The 20,608-nt window shown below is 38.8% G+C and overlaps 1 protein-coding gene across 11 annotated transcripts in view; it reads right to left on the bottom strand.

The window, feature by feature from the left end:
* The window catches only part of CREB5 (cAMP responsive element binding protein 5), a 264,451-nt gene that overhangs the window by 179,113 nt on the left and 64,730 nt on the right, over window positions 1-20,608 (bottom strand). For all 11 annotated transcript variants that reach the window (XR_013946701.1, XM_080580472.1, XM_080580466.1 and 8 more), the window contains one exon: window positions 794-966. Coding sequence is in view for 10 of the 11 variants with exons in the window: in XM_080580472.1 (XP_080436598.1) it covers window positions 794-966 (173 nt within the window). In the remaining variant the exon portion in view is untranslated. The remainder of the gene's footprint in view (window positions 1-793; window positions 967-20,608) is intronic.

Raw genomic sequence — 20,608 nt, 5'->3', positions numbered from 1 at the left:
ACTGCTGCTTCATTTTCAGTCCACTGATTTATCTTTTTATCCATATGTTTTCGTACATAAAAAAGTGCAAATTCTCAGAGTTGTGTGATGAAAAACTGTACCCTCAAACTGTCCATGTAGTTTCTGTATAGTTAAAAGCAAGTTATCATGATTTATGAAGATCTCACATCTGCTGGAAGTAACTGATTATACAAAACATGTATGGTTTTGTACACGCGGTTCTCCAAACATGAGCACACAATTGACATTCAAGCCAATACAATAAGTATCCATACTGTCAATCTGTTGGAATAAATACAGATCCATCACAAACTGAGCAACTGTTCACACAGGTCTTTTTGCCAAACTCCATTTATCTTAACAACCTTTTTATTTTGTCTTGTAGCCTTCCTCAGATGTACAGAGTACCTAGGAAATAGCCTAATCCCCCTGAGCACCCAGAAGGAAGTGGAAAGATCAGCTTCAGAAATCCTACGTCTGCCTTCCCAGAACGTTTATAGGAACAACTGGAACTTTGAATGTAAGCAGATAAAAACAAAAAATTGGAAGGAGAAAGCAGGACTTTCCTGTAAGTACAGCACTCTGTCCCTGTTAAACCAAAGTGACAGGTCTGGAGTAGATGGAGTATTCTGGCCATTTCCCCACAGACAGCAATGCATGTTACAGAGTTTCTTGCTTCATGCTAACAGGATCGAGTACAAGCTCCTTAGAAACCACGAGGACAACATCTGGTCCTGCATGCAGCTGCTGAAGCCAGAAAAATGGAGAAAGGAAAAAAATGAAGTGGACTTACCCAATCTGTCGATTTGTGGAAGGTGCTTGTGTAATGACAGAACTGGACTGCGGAGATGGCATGGCTTGTTGAATCACAACGCTGGTGTCGTGGTTTGGCATCCGTGTATTGGTCAGCTGGTGAGATCCAGGTCCTGCCATTGCTCCTCCAACTGTGTTATGCATGGAGATATTCTGTGAAAGGAAGGAAAAAGAGGGATAGTGGAGGAAACTAAATATATATATATATGTGTATATATATATATATGGGATATATATATATATATCCCAATTCTCCTTTTTGAGATCTATAGGGCTACAATTAGAAATATGAAAGCACCAACAATATGAAAAGTTACTGACTCCTGGCAAATCCCAAATCAACGTATCTTTTTGTAACCAACCACTATAAAGAAATAAAAAAATAACTATTTACTTTTACTGGGCAATATAAATAGAAAAATACCTGCAAGTTGAATAATCACTCTTCTGTGATTGTGACTTGTGATTTATAATGGGGACATTTAACACACATTCTTCTGACTGAACGTGATATATATTTTGTTTAAAAATTACTTTTGTGGTGAGTGCATGGCACTTTGATTTACTCCACAGCTTGTTTACTGTGTACTAGGTCTGCTTAGACTGACAAGCAAATCAAGCTTTATAGGCCTAAAGTAACAAACAGTACGTAGCACATCATGAAACAGCCATTTCTATTAGCCTCCATATATTTTGTACAGCAATAATATCCCAGAGGCCTAGAATAATTCCACTGTATTTTCACATATATAACCTCAGCTGCAGGTAACTTGGAGCCCTTCAAAAGTTCTTATGGAAACAAATATCACAGATAATTCATATCCATAAAGTGAACAAGCCACGGGAGCCCAGGATGCTACTTAGGAAGGAACTCTGGAATAAAACTTCTATTATCCGTATATACACAATACACACTGTTGCTAAACCACAGAGTTTGACTTGGCCTGCATTTAAAAACAAACAAAAACCTCAAGCCAGAGATAACCCATAATGTATACATATGAAAAATACAGTAACCTTAGGAGTATTTTTTCCTATCAGGCATTAGTCTGTGGATTGTTAGCAGCAAAAGGAAAATAAACTTTCCATTCCAACCTAATGCTAGTCTAAGGAAAAGTAAAGAAAAACACCTTTGCACTCACACTTTGCCACCAAGATTCAGGGAAAACATCTTCTTGACCACTGCGATACTCAAAATTGAAAACTATAATTAAATTTTATTCAAAATTCCAGTTTAGGACCCCATTTGCTTAGGAAACACACAAAACATAGGATAACGATAGAAAAGCTGGTGAGAAAGAAAACTCAAAGCTCTGCTCAAATGTGGAGGACACATAAGCTAGACAACATACAGAATCACAGATCTAAACAAAAGATTGGATTCTGAACCAAAATAAGAATAAATTCTTTGGATGACTTTCTGCATGGAAAAGGAGACTATAAATAAAGGGACAATATGGAATTCTATAGCTGCCATCTCCCTGTCTCCAATTCTTTTTTTTTTTTTTTTATTTATTTATTTTTAAATAGAAAAGATAGGTAGACAGATTTTAAATAAAAAGGCAGAGGGGCTGCCTACAGCCGCATGGTCAGACTGCTCACCCAGCTGAGTTCTTGTTCTAGTAAATAATTCACATAATATGCATCAGGTCCAGCAGGAGAACAGCCAGTATTTGCTTAGAAGCATGGACTGCAAGAGGAATCCAGATCAAGGACTTTAACCACAACTTTTCGTAGCCCAGTAGTATATCGTTACCATCAGGCCGTAAGAGAGAATTACCTTAGATAAACTGAGTCTTTCCCACAATAAATTCTTCCTGACCTAGCACATTCCTATAAAAGTCCCTTCTCCAATGGATTAGTGTTTTCTGATAAAAAAGAGTTCTGTTGAAAAAAATAAAATAAATAACCACAGCCAAATCTAGTTCATGATTGAAAATTGGACTGACTTTTTTGATCGTTACACAATTTTGCAAAAACAAGTCTAATATGTATCCAACTCCAAGTAAATATTTTAGCATTATTACTTCCTAGAGCTTATGCCTTATATTAAATGCATGTTAATTAATAACCTGTCTATACGTGATATTTACTCGTTTCAAAGTTGACCCTCTTAACTTCTCCTTTACAGTGCCTCCACAGTTTCTGAATTCTTCCAAATATTTCTGTATTGCCTATTTGTTTTCAGTAGTATGCTTACTAGAATAAATATTAAATTGCAAAGGAGGTTTACAGGTCTTGTACCTCTGGGTGCATAGGGGATCAACAAAGAAGAAAGGCATCACTTGCCTACAATGAGTTTACCCCGCAGTGCTGCACAGCTGTCCCCTGCCATTGGCAGCATACACCTTCTGCCTGCACACACCTTCCTTCCAAAGAGGGCTGTCTGCATGAAGACAAAGTATTGGTATGAAGCTGTTTAAGATTCAGAAACCCTTCCTCTAGATTACAGGCTCCACATCACAGATTTCCAAGAGCCACAGAGCAGTGATCTGCCACACAGGAGGATCTTTACAGGAAATATGGAAGGTGCCATAAGTCAGTGATGTCTGGAAAGGGACAGGATGCAAATCTGAGGTGAACTTTACTCGAGCAGTACCCCAGCATTTTTCCAAATTTTGGCTGGATTTTGGTGGAACATGGAAGGCAGAATTTAAAGATTTAACATCAGATTCTTGTGCTCCTAGGTTCAGTGTTTCCATTTTCTTCTCCTTCTCTTTCCCCTTTTCTCCTATAATTCCAGACTTCTCTAAGGTGTAAAGGGTTTGAGTTATGTGGGTATGAAAAATTTTGATAGCCCGTAAGACATTGTTATTGCTAGCATACATGTACAAACTTCTAATGTCGTCTCAAAATTTTAACAATTTCCAATACACTTTATCTCTTCAGAAAGTAGGCTGAACTTCAGATGCATGGAAAGCAAAAACAAAGCAAAAACCTCTCAGTGCATCCCGATGTCCATTCTTCTCAGTAATGCCAGTGCCATTGTTGGGCAGGAACTACACTTAGTACCTACAGAGTTGCCAAGAGAAAGCCTAAGATTTCCCAACAAAATATCTAACTCAGTATGATTCCCACATTCACAAGAAAGGGATTTGGCAATCTCAGAATAATTTACATTGGTGCGATGCCTGTGAATTTGCAGAGAAGTTCAAGCAAGTTCATACCTAAATGGCAAGGCCTGTGCTTTGAAAGATGGCAGAAAGATAATGTACAACATCTCTGACACTAAGTCTATCTGATCCAGCCATATGCATCATGACATGCAGAATGACACTACATCACCTGCACAGCAAGACTAGGCTCGTTGCACGTATGATGCAGATGGTCTTCAGAACTCCTGAAATGGCCTTGCTGCATTCCATGTGCTCTTAGAGGAACTGGACATGATATTAAAGAGCTCCTCAGAGACAAGACTTTGGGCTTTTATTAAAAAAGGTAAAATTCGTCAACATTGACTGAAACAGAGCCACCCCTACCTCCCATCACAGTTGAATTGTTATTTGACTAGGCTACTTCCAGTTCTACTTTTAAGGAGTTCTGCATGCACCTCAGCCAGGGATCTACAAAAAACATCTCACATTATCTCCCCTTTTCATTCTTCTCCAATGAGACAATGGCTAAGATGAATTCCTACAAGGCGGAGAGCTCCCAGCACACCAGGTGGGAGGAGGAGTCAACAGGAGCCATGATACAGAGCTCTTCCTCTGCCTTAACACTCCTGAGACCTGTCCATACTCTGAGAGAATACGAGATGCAGAATTTTCTCAGAGACCTTCACAACTGTCCTTGAAGAGGTCATATGGGCTTATTTTCACTCACTCTACTACAACTGGACCCAAATATTCACATAGGGAACAGGCCACCCACACAACAGGAGATGTAGAGACAAGAGAGGTATCCACCACCCTCAAGATCCATACAGGGGAATTTATTTCCTCTAGGACTAAGTTTCATACCTCACCAAAGTTCCCAGCCACTCCCACTGAAGCAGAAACTAGGATTATGACACTAAAGAGCTTTTCCAGAAATGTTCCCTTTGCTCATGTGCCCGTAATTATATTCTCCAACAGTCTTTAGTGTTCAGATTAAAATAATGTTAAAAAATAAATAAAAAAGAGAGAGACATAGCTACAAACTGCTTCAAGGTACTCATTCTCAACCTTTCCAAGTGCAAGAGGAAAGGGAATAGATCATCATCAGCTTAACTTCTCCCCGGTTTCAGAATATTTCTCCTTTGAGCTTCAGTCAGGAGACTTTCAAGAGAACATTTAAGCATTTTCTCCCACGTGCAACCATTTAACTGTAGATAGGCAACGCAGTTCTTTTTTTTTAAGGGTAAAAACTTCTTGAAGTCATGCTTCCATGTGCTCGTGGAGAGAATTACACATCACTCCACAAGAACACACACCCTGTTGGCAAGCAGAGCAGAGCAATGACGGCTCTGTAGACACAGGCGAAATACACCGCATGACTCTAGACAGTCACCATTTCTGCTGAACCCTGGCTCTTCCAGAGAAACACCCATCCATGCCACACGGCACCACCTGTATCACATGTCCCAGTCTACTGAAGGCAAAGGATGAAGAAAATGGATCTACCCTTTACTATCCATTGTAACTTTTCTGAGTTTCATACTGTTTTTGTTTTCAAACTGTCAGAGCTGGTTCCTGAACTGAAGCCAGCTTATGTTCTCCTACTATTCTTTTTTAACTGAGGTTTAATGAAAATTGCAAATACCAGTTCTATATAAACTGATGACTCATTCGGGATTGTTCTGAGAGAGCTTTTAGATCAATAGAGCTGTGACCTAAAACCAATTGCACATAAAAACCATTTTGCAGACTATTATATAAATTCTAAAGTCAGACGGTATTTGCCATTAAAAAATGAGAGAAAAAATACAGTTTGTCTAAACAAAAACAGAAGCACTTTTTTGCACTTTTTTATTTTCTGAAAGAAAAAAAAAACTATTTTCCCAAACAGTGATTTTAAATATTTTTCAAATAATTCAAGAGAAAAAAAAAAACTTTGAAAAAATATTTAAAGATAGAAATCAAATATGTAGAAATATTTTAAAATTGATATAGTAAGAACTACATGTGCATTTTTAAGAAGTGTACAGTAGCATACTGCCTGATTATGGAGATCATAACTCCACAATATAAACATGGGAGGAAGCCAGTGGTGATATACTCCTCCGCTGCACATGCTGCTCACACAATTGAAGAACCTGTTGGCTTAAAAACTTGGAGGACAGTACCATAAAGAAAACTATAGGATAAATATGGCAAAGAAGAGCATGCCTCAAAAATATTTTAATCATATACATTCTCTATCAAAATTATTGAGACTCAATGAATTCTGTCCTGACAAAAGAGAAAAATCATTTCAAAACAAAAGTTATCAAATCTCCCCCAAAATGGCACTAACCAATTAATTTTCACATTATTCAAATCAATATGCAAGGAAAACACCCTCATACCAGTCCATCACAAGTATTTCATCTACTACTAAACTGCAATAAGCACAAAACTAAGCTCATGGCCCACACAATGGCAGCAAACATAGCAGAGGAACTAGGGAAGAAAACAGAGATTAAAAAATCAGTCAGATTACTAAAACAGTTGAAGGATTATAAGAAGAAAGTGCATTACAAAGATTTAAATTTAACAAAAAATAAGGGGGGGAGGAGGTCATTATGCAAGAGATGGGAGAAAGTAAACTTGCTGGAGAGTGAAATGCAAAACTTTTTTCCTTTTTTAAACTGTAACATCTGTATAGCTTGAAAGAGAAAAAGCACTAAGGCAGGAAAAAGAACAAAAGAACTGTTGGAAAATGCTGTGTAGTAACATTAAGCACAGGGACAAAGCATTAGGAAGATCTTATTGCAGACTTAGAATCCATTTAACTCCCTTACTTAGTGAGAGGTATGAAGTCACTGAACAAGGCTGACACACAAAAATATAAAGTGATGCCAAAGAATCTATTTCTCAAAACATTTTAAAGGTGGGCAAATGTTCACTTAACAGATACCTGATAAAAATGGCACTCAAAAAAAAGGAAAAAAAAAAAAGAAAAAAATGGGAGGCATGATATATCCCAGGATGCAGAAGGAGTCTTCCCTGCCTTCAAGTCCCTTTCCGCTGCTGCCCCCACACTGCATACAGCCAGCTACCCCCACGATGCTGGAGACTCAAAGGCCAGCAGTGGCGAAAGCATCTCTGACTTCTTGAACGCCAGGCACTACTGCTCAGTCAAATGTTATCACGCTGATCTCCTTAGGGGTAAAAATTTAAAGAAAAGTTAAACTCTTTACTCAAAAATGACAGGTAATGATAGGCAGATGGGGAAAGAAGGGAAACATTGCTCTCACTGAAATCATAAAGCTTTGAATCTGTACTTATCAGTCTCGGCCACTGGTTTCCAATTTTTTGGATCACAGACCTCTGTCAACCCTCTGAATTTCTCACAGAGCAGCCTTCACTCTTATCATAAATTGTGTAATTAAGGCAAGATGGTTCCACAGACCAGCTGCAGATGACTTAGCACAGCTTTTCGACCACCAGCAGTTCACAGACCAGAGTTTAACCGCTGCCCACATACTGCTTTAGAGCACCGTGACTAGAATATCTTGACAACAAAGATAACAATTCTAAAAGTATCTATGGAGTTAAGCAGCCTATGTCCTTTTAAAAAATATATATTTTCAGTATTTTGTAGCATTAGTGGATAATTAATGTTAATTAATAGTCCAGGCTTGTGTACAGGCATTGGCAGAAGCTTTGTAAAATTCCATCTTAAATATCTATGCTGGAAAATGCAGGGAAACTTCTTTTTTTCTTTTAAGTTAGGATGAATTATTCTTAATGTAGACACGATGGCTGCTACTAAAAAAGCACCAAAAAAAACCCTTCATAAATAACATTTTTATTCTTGTTATCCTTATTTCTTTTAGTAGCTGTTATTATGTGATCAGCAAGCCTTTCCAAGATACCCTGAGTGATTCAGATGAAATCTCAGCCTGCTAATCCCCAGCAAACCACATAGTGCTGCTAAAAGTCATGGCACAAGATGCAGGATAGGCTACGAAGTGCTAAGCCAAGTATAAGCCATCTTAAGGCTGCAGCAGTCACCACTATACCTTGAAGCCCGAAGGGCCCATTTAAGCACTACAAATCCTCTCAAGGCCACTGCCTTACAGGTGACGGCCCCGCACAGAGTGGCCGCAGCAAAACTAACTTCCGATGTGCCTTTCCACTTTAACTCTGCCCCATGGGCAGCAGCACGACTGACTGAAGTAAGGTCACTGAAGTACACAGTTACCTCCTCTGGTCTCTTCCTTGCACCTTCTGAGGGAAATGCGTATGAATTTCTTCCAGGGGCATGTTAAGCCTCCGTGCCTGTCCTCCACTTTGGCTGGCGGTTTAAGCAAATGCTCTGACTCCTCTGGTATTATGAACAAAATGCAGGAGATTTAGAATTTTCGGTCTTTTATCTTAATTTTTGTGGCATGATCTAATTACAGACATTCAGTGGTGCCCTCTAATTACCAGTAGAAATGAATACTGAAAGATGACCCTTGTCTTCCAGGATTCCCTCCCCTCTTCCCCCACTACCCTCCTCATGCCCTCTTCATCATGTCTGTCAAGCCTACACTTCTGACACGAGGCCTTCTTTACATACACAGTAAGTAATATATGGCATGTACCAGAAGTATCCACGATAAACCATTTACTAGAGGAAAGGAAAAAAGTGATCTAAAGGAAATGCAATGAATGTATTTTGAAGGAGAAGGAAATTTTGGAAGACTGGTCTCACCAGAGTTTGAAAGGAAATAGCTTCTCTGTGGGAAAAGATGACATCAGATTGCATGCTTATGTCTTGAAGTTTCCTACAGATATCTCGCATTTTCCTCAGGGTTGCCTGTTTCATACACAATTACTTGCCCAAGATAGCCATTTAAGCAACATAGCACAAAGAGCTTCTTCTGTTCAAATAAGCGTCAGTAACACTAAGTGTCCATAGCCCAGTTCGGGTCACTCAGGGTGTTTTGCACTGCTAACACTACGCCCCATCCCGCTAATTGGGAGGCTGCAAAATAGGCAAAGCACAACTGGCTGTTTGGCTCTACACGGTTTCTGTCATACTTTATGCAAAATCCATAAACTGACTATTTCGTTTCTTCCAAGTTGCCTATTGTGACATTTATAAACAGGAACCTGGCAGCATGTCAATGGTGCAAACTGATTTCCTTTTCTAAATACAATTTTAAAAAGCAAATAAACAAGGTTATGCCTGCTAATGAAACATTATATGCCATGCTGGAGCTAGTTTTTCTCAAATGTATTCTCTAGAGCAGATGGAACACCAATAAACACAAAACAGCAAGCCCTTTTATAAAGAGCATGTTTATAAGAAAATACATTCTCCATAGGACTTTGTCTAAGGAAAAACTGGCTTATATCTGTAATGTTATCTTGGGGACCCAATTATGCTCTCATTAGATTGCTGTAAACAAGAGAGCTTGCCATGAATTTCAAATGGGGAAGGGCGACTAAGAAACTTTAAAAGGAAGAAAGAGGTTTGCTAGTACACTTACTAGGTGTAATTCCTAGAGGCCTCAGTTGAAATCAAGGCCTTATTGTGCTGAAATCTGTATAGACACATTGATGGACTACACTTGCACACAAGCCTTAGAGTCCAGACACAAAGCAAGGAAAGAGGAATGAGGAAAGAGAGAAAGTGATTTGTGCAGCCAAAAATCAGGACTCAATGGAAGGGCTCTTTCCTCCCAGCCCAGTGTCATATCCGCTATTTTGCACTGTTTTACCATATCTAATGGTAAATGAACTATGGACTCAGAAAAGAAGGAAAACGTTTTGCTGTTGTTAGGAAAAACAAAAATCAAAAATAGTATTATATGCTCCACTTTGATTTTTTTTTCCCAGCATTATCATTTCATTGCTGTAAATCGGAGAATGCACATACAAAGTGGGTACTCAAAGAACCTTCTCAAAGTAGGTGCGTGTCAACTTTTGCAGGACAGGCAATTAGACATCCAAAAGCAGCTGCCAGATCTGGAGGCCAGTCAGAGGGTAGCTGAAAACCTGGCTTTCCTTTCTTTATTGTAAGGAGTTTTGTTTTTATCCATCATGAAACAGAAAGCTGGGGGCAGGGGGGGCAATCCTCCAGGAACTGCTTTAAACAAGCCTTTGATACCACTAACTGAAGGCACTAGGCTTTTCAACATTATTCAAACCATTTATAATCTGTTAATAGCAAATTCACATAGACAGCACTTTGGCATTTAAATTTGTTATATTTTATTTAAAGCTTCTTTGAAATTCTCATCATTGATTTCACTGGCGTAAGTTATTGGCATCATGCATGAGTTACAGCAGTGGCTGCTTGACTGCATTTAATAACCAGAACATTTTTTTAGACAGACCAGTTGGTAAAGGAGAGCAAGGCTGGTAGCAACAAAACAACCAGTGATTTTCCATTCAGGCAGTTTCAAGCAGAAAACCAGCAGGCTTAACTTTTCTGCTAAGAAGTCAAGTGGAAATGCTGCTACCCTGGTAATAAAATACACCTCCAAAATATTCTTTTAATCCTAAACCACTCGGCAGCTATGTTGGGCCTGGCTGGCTAGTACTGCATAGAGACTAAAACAAAATACTGGGAAAGGCCCAGGAGTCAAGGCCAATGTGCAAAAAAACACCAAAAACCACATAGACGGGCCATCTGCCCCATGAAAGGGATCATAGGTCTAACCAGTGGATTGGGTTGGAAAGTGAACTGGTAAGAAGCAAATAGTTTTTATCAGTGCAAATCATACAAGGAACATGAATGCATCAAGCTGGGATCAAGTTTCCCCAAATTTCCCCAAATTCAAATTCCTCAAACCTCCTAGGAAGCAATCACAAAGGCAAGCATGCAGTTTGCAGCATCCACAATTGTTTCAATCAACTTTAGGCTGATGTTTCAGGAGATGAGAGCTAGTGTAGTCTAGATTTTGAACTGAAAGAATTTAGAGAACTAGGTTCATCAGTTAGAAACAGTCAGACAAAATTAATATTCTCTGTAGGCAATCAGACTGCCTATGTAGAAGGTTAAAAAGTTAAACATTCTTCTAGCTAAGAAAAGTTCACGTCCAGTAAGTACAGCAAAGGCCACAGACAGTGCAATAGGTATTACAAGAAACTGTTACGTTCTCCATTTTCTCCTCGAAGAGATTTGTGACTTTTTGCAGCCTGGTTAAGGAAAAATACACTGTCCTTGTCCATCTCTGCCATGGATTCAGCAGTTACCTTCTGCAGCCACAAACAGGCAGGAAAAACAACTGAGAAGAGCAGAACAAGACACCAACAGGAGTGCTGCAAGCAACAGGGTTGATTGTCCACAGACAGGCACACAGCTTCGGTCTTCCTGGGGATTGCTGAGAGAAGGGCTACTGAAAACAGGAAATAAGCTTGGTAAACAAAGTGGTGGGGGGTTGGAAATACAGCTTTTCAGGGCAACAGAAAGAGATCAGAAATATAACTCTAGTCTCCAAAGGTGCTGTGCAGGTCAGGTACACCGAGAACTGCAGAGCCACCCTTCTCCTCATTCTAATAAAGATTTACTGCATAACTTTGAGCAAATTATTTTACATTCTTCTGCCTTACATCCAAAACGGGATGAGAATCTTCAACAGCTACAGAGCATTTGGAAGTGACAAGAAGAGAACAGCTCTTAGAGACAACACAACATACCTAGAAAGGCAATATAATACAGCAGAGTTGCAGAGCAGAAGGGGTTTTTGAGAGAGAAAAAACAACAACAAAACACACACACACCTCCACAGGACTTTAGACTAGCATGCATTTGAATTCCAGCTTCATAGATATGACTAGATCATAACTCAGATACTTGCAACCAATTCATAAAAGAGGTATATTATGAATACCTAAGCAAAACAGCAAGACAAAAGAACAGCTCTTTGGTGACCAGAAACAGGAAAGCAGAGAATGACATAAATTAGTAAAAGCAGTGCTGCACGGTCAAGTCCATAGAGCACTGCAGAATCTGTTCTTCAGACAAGGAGAGATCATCTGCAGAAAACTGTATCTAATTAAAGCACTTCTGATTGTACAACCAAATCTGTGTGCTAAAAATCAAAAGTCCTTTTAGAAGTTCGGCTAAAAACCTTACTGAGATTATATGGTGGTGGTAGTGGAGGGGCTGAATTCTCAAAGTAGGACACCTTTTGCTCATCTTCTTTTCTGACTGGAGTAATGGAGAGAACAGCAAACAATCTGCACTATATTGGATAATGCTACCAGACAATCATCCAGATGTACACGCTTCCAGTCACACTAATTAAATGCTGTGTGGAGCCATCCTGGGGAAATTATATACAGTTCCTTTAGAGAACCACACACTTCTGAAATGCTTGGGTGAGGCCTCACTCCACCTGAGGAGCCATAATGTTCATTTTCCTTTACTTTCCTAAGTAAAATACAACCAGTCCTCCTGTAATGATGTAATCCAGATGGACAGACAGTGTTATAAAAGGAGGCAAAACACAGGCAGTGGGACGCAAGAGTTTCAGCTGAGCCATGAAAGAAATTGGGCAAGAATGCATCCTTGAGGAGCAAGCTGGGTGCACATGGAGAAATGTTATTTTCCCTGAATGCTCTTCTCCACACAGCAGCTTTTGCCTACAAAGAGAACGTCAATGGGATGTTTACAACCAAAGTGACGCAATACCTGAAAACTGAGGGACAGAGGAAAGTCAGGAAGGCCACACTGGAATGAGTAACACCACGTCCCTGTTCCCAAACGTGTACTGGCATTAAAGAAGAACATCTTACCCTGGAAGACAGTAACAATCCTGCTCGTTGTAAACCCACCTAACCAATGTAAGGCTGGAAGTTATTACGACACAGGACAAAAAGCACAACCGTTGTGGAGTCCAGGAATTGTTGCTGGGTTTTTCTTCATCATCAGAAGACCATGGAAAGGACTGTGCTCTGGAAATCCATTAGATCACACTGTCTCAGCACAAGGAAATAGGTTTTCCAGTAAGATAGCACTCTGAAGGTGATTCTATGTATGTTCATACTGTCTGCCAGCTCTCTAGGAAAATTACTGTGGCAACTCCTGGTCACAGACAGTATTTTAAAAACTTAACCTGAAGATAGGTACTAAATAGAATAACCTTCAGCATTCCTGGTAATTAGCATACAGGAAAATGCAGTGCGACCTCTAAGTGATATTCTAAGAGCCATTTCCCAAATATCTCAAAACAGAATGCCTGAACTCTTTTCAAATACTTAGCACAAATTACCAGATTTGAGATCAAAAGCTAAAAAGCCAGTGCTGTTTGTGACTCAGCACAAGGTCTCCTTTAAAACATGGGGCACCGACTCATGTGTCTGGCACACAGTTTTGAAAGGGTTTGCAAAGCTGAAGCCAGTAAGGCTGGATTGCTTGTGCTGGCCCAGAATTTTGCCTAGTTTTATGCTTTCAAAAAATCCAAATAAGAAAGCTGACAAGTTTTTCTGGATTTACTAATTATGCCCTATACAGTAAGACCAGAAACTTTAATCCTACCAACAAGATTTCTTAAGTATTGGCAGGGATGCATATGTTAGTTTATCATTCAGAGACAAACTATTCATTAGAGAGAGAGAAAAAAGAGAGATGTAAACTCAACAATGTTCAAAGTATAAAAAAAAAAATTAAAAAAAGAATGAAGATTTGTGTGATAGTACAGAATATTCTTTTTTGTTCTTCTAGATGATTTGCTTTAAGGCAGAAATATGATAGCTTGAATTTTAATAAGATATGGTTAAACAGTCTGATGTAGGAGTCCAAATGATTATTCTTCCTTCAAAAAGGACAGACAACGTACTACCCTACAATACTTGGTCTGTCTCTTCTTGCAGTAAACATTGCTAATGCTCCTGGAGAGGGGCTGACCTTGCCAGCCAATTACATTATGCTAATTTGTCTGTTACTATAACTCCTACAGAGGCATTCACAGCTCAAAGCAGGACAGAGATTTATATTGTCTCTTCCAAGCTGCAGACTATGAACGTTAATCTCTTTCTCCTTCCAGTTACAACACTACGTGGCAATATCTCCATGCAGCACCACTGCACACATTCAAAGCGATGCTTATTGCCAGTTTTATTCAACTTAAAAGACAAGCCATGGTCATACCTTGCTCTTTTAATAACTGTCACTCTATCTAACAAAGCATATGCTTGCTAACAGCTGCTTTCCTATGAAGACATATGGTTTCTCATATGCTTTTGAAAACACCGCAGGAATGTATTTGCTTGCTAGACACCAGTGCCATGTCACTATATCAAGCAACAAAATAATGAAAGGAACTGCAATACGTTTTCTATGTTATAGTCATGTATTATAAAAATACATATTGTTTTAAAGCAACAAAAAATGTCATCCAGCTGAAATGATTCAGTATAAAAATAAGGCTCATCAGTTAGGAGTTACATACACCACAGTATTATTTAAAGATGGAATCAAAACATTGGTCTTCTACTGACACGTGGCAAATACCATACTTCATGCAAGCAGGTTACAGCCCATATTGCATCATGAGAAAAACTCATGAGATCTGGTTCTTCTAACAGCTGGCAAGATCAGAAGCTTCCCTAACATGTTTCAATTGAGACGTGATAAACAGATTATCAAAAAACAAATGACTCACAACAGTTTAATAAGTCCATCAAGTAAACCATAGTAACTGACCTTAACATGTTTCCCCCCCCTTCCTCTGTAAATATAGTTTAAGCAAACACGTTCTGCTTCATATTTAGGGCAAGCTAAGAGTATTTGTGTTACCAGCTGAACATCAGAGAAGCTAAAAGAAGTTAACTTTTTGGGCTACTTTATCTCATATGTATACAGTCTTGGGCCAGGCTAAACTGAAAGCTAAATATCTTAGTTAAAAGTTCCAGTTGTGATTTTGAAAATGATTTCAACATCAACTTACATAAAAACTTATATGCAAAAAGGAAAAAAATGATAGCGTTAAAAAAATGGTTATAGTGAAGTTACAGTGTAAGAGGAAAACAAAAAAGCTTCCAAACCTAGCTTATGAGAAGTTCTTACAGAAATTTCCAGCAAAAATTCCAGCAAGATGTTTATAGAAAAGAAAGAGAAAAATAATTATTTTCAATCCTGTTAATGTTCTAGGATCCACATCATCAAGAAAACCACCCAAACTGTTCTGTAAGAGCTCCTGAACACACCAGTATCTCTAGGTGGTATTACAGTACTTCTCATATAACTTGAAAAATGTTACACCTGTGTCATTATGACAGTTAAATACAAGGTCACACACACAAAAATAAGCCCTCACCACAACAAAATGTTAGTGTTTTATTACCTATTAACAGTGAGAGGGCACATACAGAAGTGCATACAAATCTGTATCACTGACTTTAGCGATTTCAAGCAGATCACATTGCACTACAGCCTGAATTTAATGCCCTAAGCCATATTCTGGTAGGGACTTTTAAGGTGCTTAAGCACATGGTACATAGAGGTCAGGAAAGCTGATGAAGAGCAAGAACTGGTGAAACTACTTTGACAGCTTGAAGTGTGGCCCTCAGGCATCTATCTGGTCTGCCCCTTTCCATGGGTTATGATTCCCTCCGTACAGTCCGTGAAATGTAACACTTGCCTGTTGGGCCCATATGTTGCTATGTGGATTTAGCATTTTGCAACATACTGGCAGATATGCATTAAGCCCGTACTGACCTCTGGCTCTTCATCTTCATTCTAAAAGAAGACAGCAACCAAAGAATTAATAAGATGCCAGGGCTTAGGAGACATAAGAAAATAAGTTGATTCCTTGTGCAACTGTTCCTATCAGTGAGGACCTAGTGCAAAAGTGATAAACCTGAAAATCCCTTATAGGAGATTAATACAGGATGTTTCACTTTAAACGTAAGAGCTGTATCCAACAGTGATATAAGCCAAGGGAGGAAATGGAAAGATAGCCTAAAACTTGTTTTGCCGTTAGGGAATAGAGGTACAACTTTGCAAGCCTAGTTAGAGACCACAGGGAAATGATGAATCCAACTGTAAATATCAACTTCTTAACGTTTGCAAAGTGCCCAGTGCACTTTGGTAACTGAGTAACTTTGGTACCTCACAGAAGGTAACTGAGAGCATCTTTTGCCTAAAATAAATGTTTTAACCTTGTATGAATAGCAAGGCCAGAAAGCAAATTGTCTCTGTCATGGAGTCAAACAATTAGTATGTGGTACTAGTCAGATCTACCACCTATGAGACAAAGATTCAGTGTAAGAGCATCCTGAAATCAGATTTGCTTCTTTTTCTGAATGCTAAAGATGGCGGGGAGAGGGAGAAGAGAAAAAATAAGGTATAATGTGCCATTCAGGGGTTTCTTATCCTGCCAAAAAAAAAAAAAGGCACTGTTTCTGTTGGACTTCAACTTGTTATCCATAACTCCAGTTCTTCAGAAGGAAGAAGGAATGGTTGACTTACAAATGTATATATAGTCTTTCCCAACATATCCAATAGCTTTTCGTAGTAGTAGGTATTTTCATACAGCACAATAGTGTGATAAGACTTAAGTGTACATACAATGAAAGATACCATTCAGTGCATAATGTATAAAAATTAATAAAAAATTATCACAAGTAATTATAGAATTATATTGTTCACCTGCATTTCTCTTCAGAATCAGAATGCCGGTTCCTCCATGAAGCCAGTTAATTTTCTGGTAATGATCAACACGTGATATATTTCTGAACTCTCCAAAATTTAATTTTCTACTCATTTTCCAGATGATGAACAAAAGGAAACTGCTCTTCCTGCATAATTAACTTAGCTTATATTCCTACCATGAACAGTCTATATGAGGCTATATCTGTACTATGGGACAGTCTCATCTATGACCTTCCTATGGATACAGGCAGAAATCATATTGTGCAGACTCCACCAACTTCAGCAAAACTCACCTCATATTAGAAGTGACTTAACATTACCTCATCTTACATATGTATATACTATAGTAAAAGGAGAGCACAGTATGAAAATACTTCGCTGCTGAATCTTTCCAATCTTTTCAGTGACTTTAAATGAGCAGAATGGGGTGCCCTTGTGAAGTTTTAAAAATTTTCCATTGCATATATAACTTTTGATTATCTCTTTATTAATTATAAGCAGTGGAAGCTTCTCTGCTTGATAGGAGAGAGAGGGAGCATTGAAAATTGCCAGAGTATCACATGGCTTTACATGGTGAAAGGGAGGTGAGGGTGTCTAGCTGGCACAGCTCACTGAAGTCACAGTGACAAGAATTTGAGCCAAACAATATCTATACAGGCAGCATTTCAGGTTCCTTAGTTTCTCAGTTCTTTCACACTGTATTAATAGTCTTTGAATAAGTCAACTTCAAAACAAGCAAAGATTTTTTTATTATTAAAAAATGTTGTGGCATTTGGTTAGTAATTTAATCCTGTTGGCAATATAATAGTTATGGCATAATCCCTCACATTATAAAAGTAATTGCCATAATCATAACCTACATTCAATTATTTTTTCCTTACAATGCAGCTGCAGTGGTTTCCCCCTCCCAACCTGCCGTCCTATCACTGAGGAGACAAGAAGGGGCAGAAAGCAGAGCTCACAAAACACTGCTACAGTCCATCCCTCTCCCTTTCCTAATAACAAGTGACTCCCCATCCCAGTTAATAAAGAGCTCCTTGTCCCTCCATTATGCAGTGTAATCTTTAAAAGATTACATTCTCATTTGGGAATGAGCCAAGAGCCAGTGGGAAATTCTCTAGTAAATTGGATAGGGAGACAACAATATGAAGGGCAGCTGGATGGGAGCACATTTTTTTCAGGGCATTCCTGTTCCTGGGGCCCTCCGGCATTGTTAGAAGTCCTGCAGTCTTGGTTCTTTTCACTGCTGTGTTGTCAGGATAATGCTATTCAAGAAGAAGGGGATGCGGATTAGCTGTTTTGAAGATGGAATGCGAGGAAGTGAATATTGAAAAGCAGCAAGAAAAGAGAGAGAAAGCCCAATTATATTTTTAAGTCTTACCACCTTACATAAAAACAAGGGAAGTGCACTTTGTTGTGAAACACTATTAAGCGATTCAACTACAATAGTAAAATGTGGGGGGGGGGGTTGCTGGTTTTTTTTTTTTTTGATGACTCATACTGTCATCAGGAAGCCCATTTGACTACCTCATCACTAACAGTTTACTAATAATTATTTTGAAAGGAACATTTCCCTCGCTGCCTTTCTCTCCTCCCCTGCATCTTCAAACAGAGGCTTCACCTGCTCCATGGAGTCTACTTTCCACCCCACGCTACCTGTGATCCTGGATGGAGAAAAAACAAAACAACACAGGGCAGTTGGCCTACCCCATCTGCACACAGAAGGATGCAAGTGAATTAAAAAGTCATTGGGATTTTAATTTCATTTTACTGTACTTTCAAAGTACTTTCTCAAGAAGTCACAAAAATTTATGCATCCAGAAGACTGGATATGTGCTTCACGTTAATTTGGTCAATAATGTTGCATATATACTACCACCTTGTTACCAAGTTTTGTTAGAAAATGCAGAAATCTCAAAAAATTCTTATAGTTTTTCATTTGTTTGTTTGTTTTTAAGTAGCAGGTCATTTTTATTCCTCCAGAGAAATAAGTAAGTTTCTAAACATAACTTGAAATTCCAATCATTATTTCCATTCATGGAACATAATCAAGTTAGTCATTAGGAGGAAGTAAAAAAAAAAATAGTTGTAATAGCAGGGTAGCCAAAAGATTGTTTTTACCCTTAAATGGTTGTCAACCAAACTTCAACTTTCTTCACCTGCAGGACTCAAGTAACAATAACTACTTATAGTCCATGGGAGGCAATAATAAAGATACATTAAAACAGAGGATTGAAATCCTAATGTTGGGAAGCCCTGGTTCAGCAAACTATCTCTATTCAACAAGCCCCCACACACATGCTTGAAGTTAAACACATGCTTAAGAACTATTGAAGTACGTGGTCTTTGGCCCCATTTCAGAAAAGTATTTATATACACATTTAACTGGCTGAGATGGATGAAGCAAAGAAAAGAAACTGGGGTAGGAGAAGTGTACCTGAAAAAGATTCAGGCCAAACAATAATCCACAAAATAAGAACTTATGTGTGGAGGTGTAACAAACTTAATAGTTTTCCTAGTTGTCCTGAAATGTGTATGTTGGCATTCACGTTTGCATGAGTTTGCAGTATTGGAACAAAAATATAATATAAATGGGAGAGAACTATGGTAACTACTTTTCATTAGAGAAATGGGCCTTACATAGATACATACATCCCATGGGACAAGGATTTCAGACATAAAACAAGACTGTGAGGAAATAAAAATATTTTATAAAGATGACTGAAAGCAGAAACAATAGCATCCAGGCTGAGTCTCAACCCCCTCCTCCTTTCCAGAAGAAAAATATTCTAATACCCATCGTCAATTGAGCATCTTCATCTCTCTTCTTGTACAGCTGCATCTCTTGACATCTAAATTCAACATTAAGAGGATACACGGACTCAATTTCCATGAAGCAAAATTTCTTTCACCAAATTCATCCCTAAATATATTATTTCGATGGGGAAGAGGAGAATTATACTTTTCACATTCTTCTCTCTCTCTGCTTATCCAAATCACAGCACTATTTTAATACCCTACTTCTCTGAAAACTAAGAACTGCCTTTTTAGCATCTGCCTAGTGCGAGTGCTGTTCCTTCCTTCTTTCATTCATTCATCTTTCTCTTTTCCCTGTACAGCCTCATAACATCTCTCAGCTCTCTCCATATCTGACTGGCATTGCTTTTCCTCTTCTTCAGTGTGAATGTTCCTCCCCTACTCCATACAGTGTTAGGACGTTAGGGAGGACCCCGCGATCAGACTCTTTCAACACAACGAAGGAGGAAATGGCAACATTTTTTATTTTAATTTCTCCATTGCTAGGAAGAGAAAAATTAGGACTGGGGCAAAAATAAAAAAAGAACTGCCAGATCAAAGCACACAAGATCAGCAGTTTTCACCTTTCTTCCAGTGGTGCTGCTGCTGTGCCGCTTCTCAGTGAGAGAGGTGAAGCCAAAAGCCAGTTCCCTTTCTGCACCTACAGCGGGGAGGAAATACCAACCCCCCCCCTCAAAAAAGAGAAGAGGAGGAAAAAAGAAAATCTCTCTTAATGTAGGAGGGGAAGACACACTGCACACATAGGCACACACATACTTACTTTAATCTCTGTTGAAAAGGAGCTGAGAGACCTACTTAGCTAACAACTGTAAAATACTGTTAGCCTAGTGAAAGGTGCTGTGGCATGGAAGTCAAGCACCTCAGTCATCACACGCATTACACGCAGTCTATATGGTTTAGAGGATGGCATTGCCCCTTTTTTTTATTGCAGTTCCTCTTATAGATATCTCTTGTTTATAAAGGGAATTTCTAACTTTTAATAAGAAGCAAGAAGTCTTGAGCCTGTGCTTCTTTTCTCTTCTTCATTGGTGAACAGGGTCTCAAGTTTGCTGTTTTCATCAGCCTTAACCCACCTCATAGGTTTTTTGGGGGGAGAGGGAGGTAGAGACAGATGCAGAATATGATTGGTTTTGTAATTGTAACTTCAGTAGTTTTATCTGAACTCCAGCTTTTTTCAGCTGGTGTCAGTAATGGCTCCCTTTAGAAAAATGAGGCACAGAACAAAATACCAACTGCAGTTAGCTGTTGGAGAATATGAATA

This window comes from Anser brachyrhynchus (assembly GCF_964034855.1).
Source record: "Anser brachyrhynchus genome assembly, chromosome: 2".
Taxonomy (NCBI): domain Eukaryota; kingdom Metazoa; phylum Chordata; class Aves; order Anseriformes; family Anatidae; genus Anser; species Anser brachyrhynchus.
This window is presented reverse-complemented; position numbering and strand designations above follow the sequence as displayed.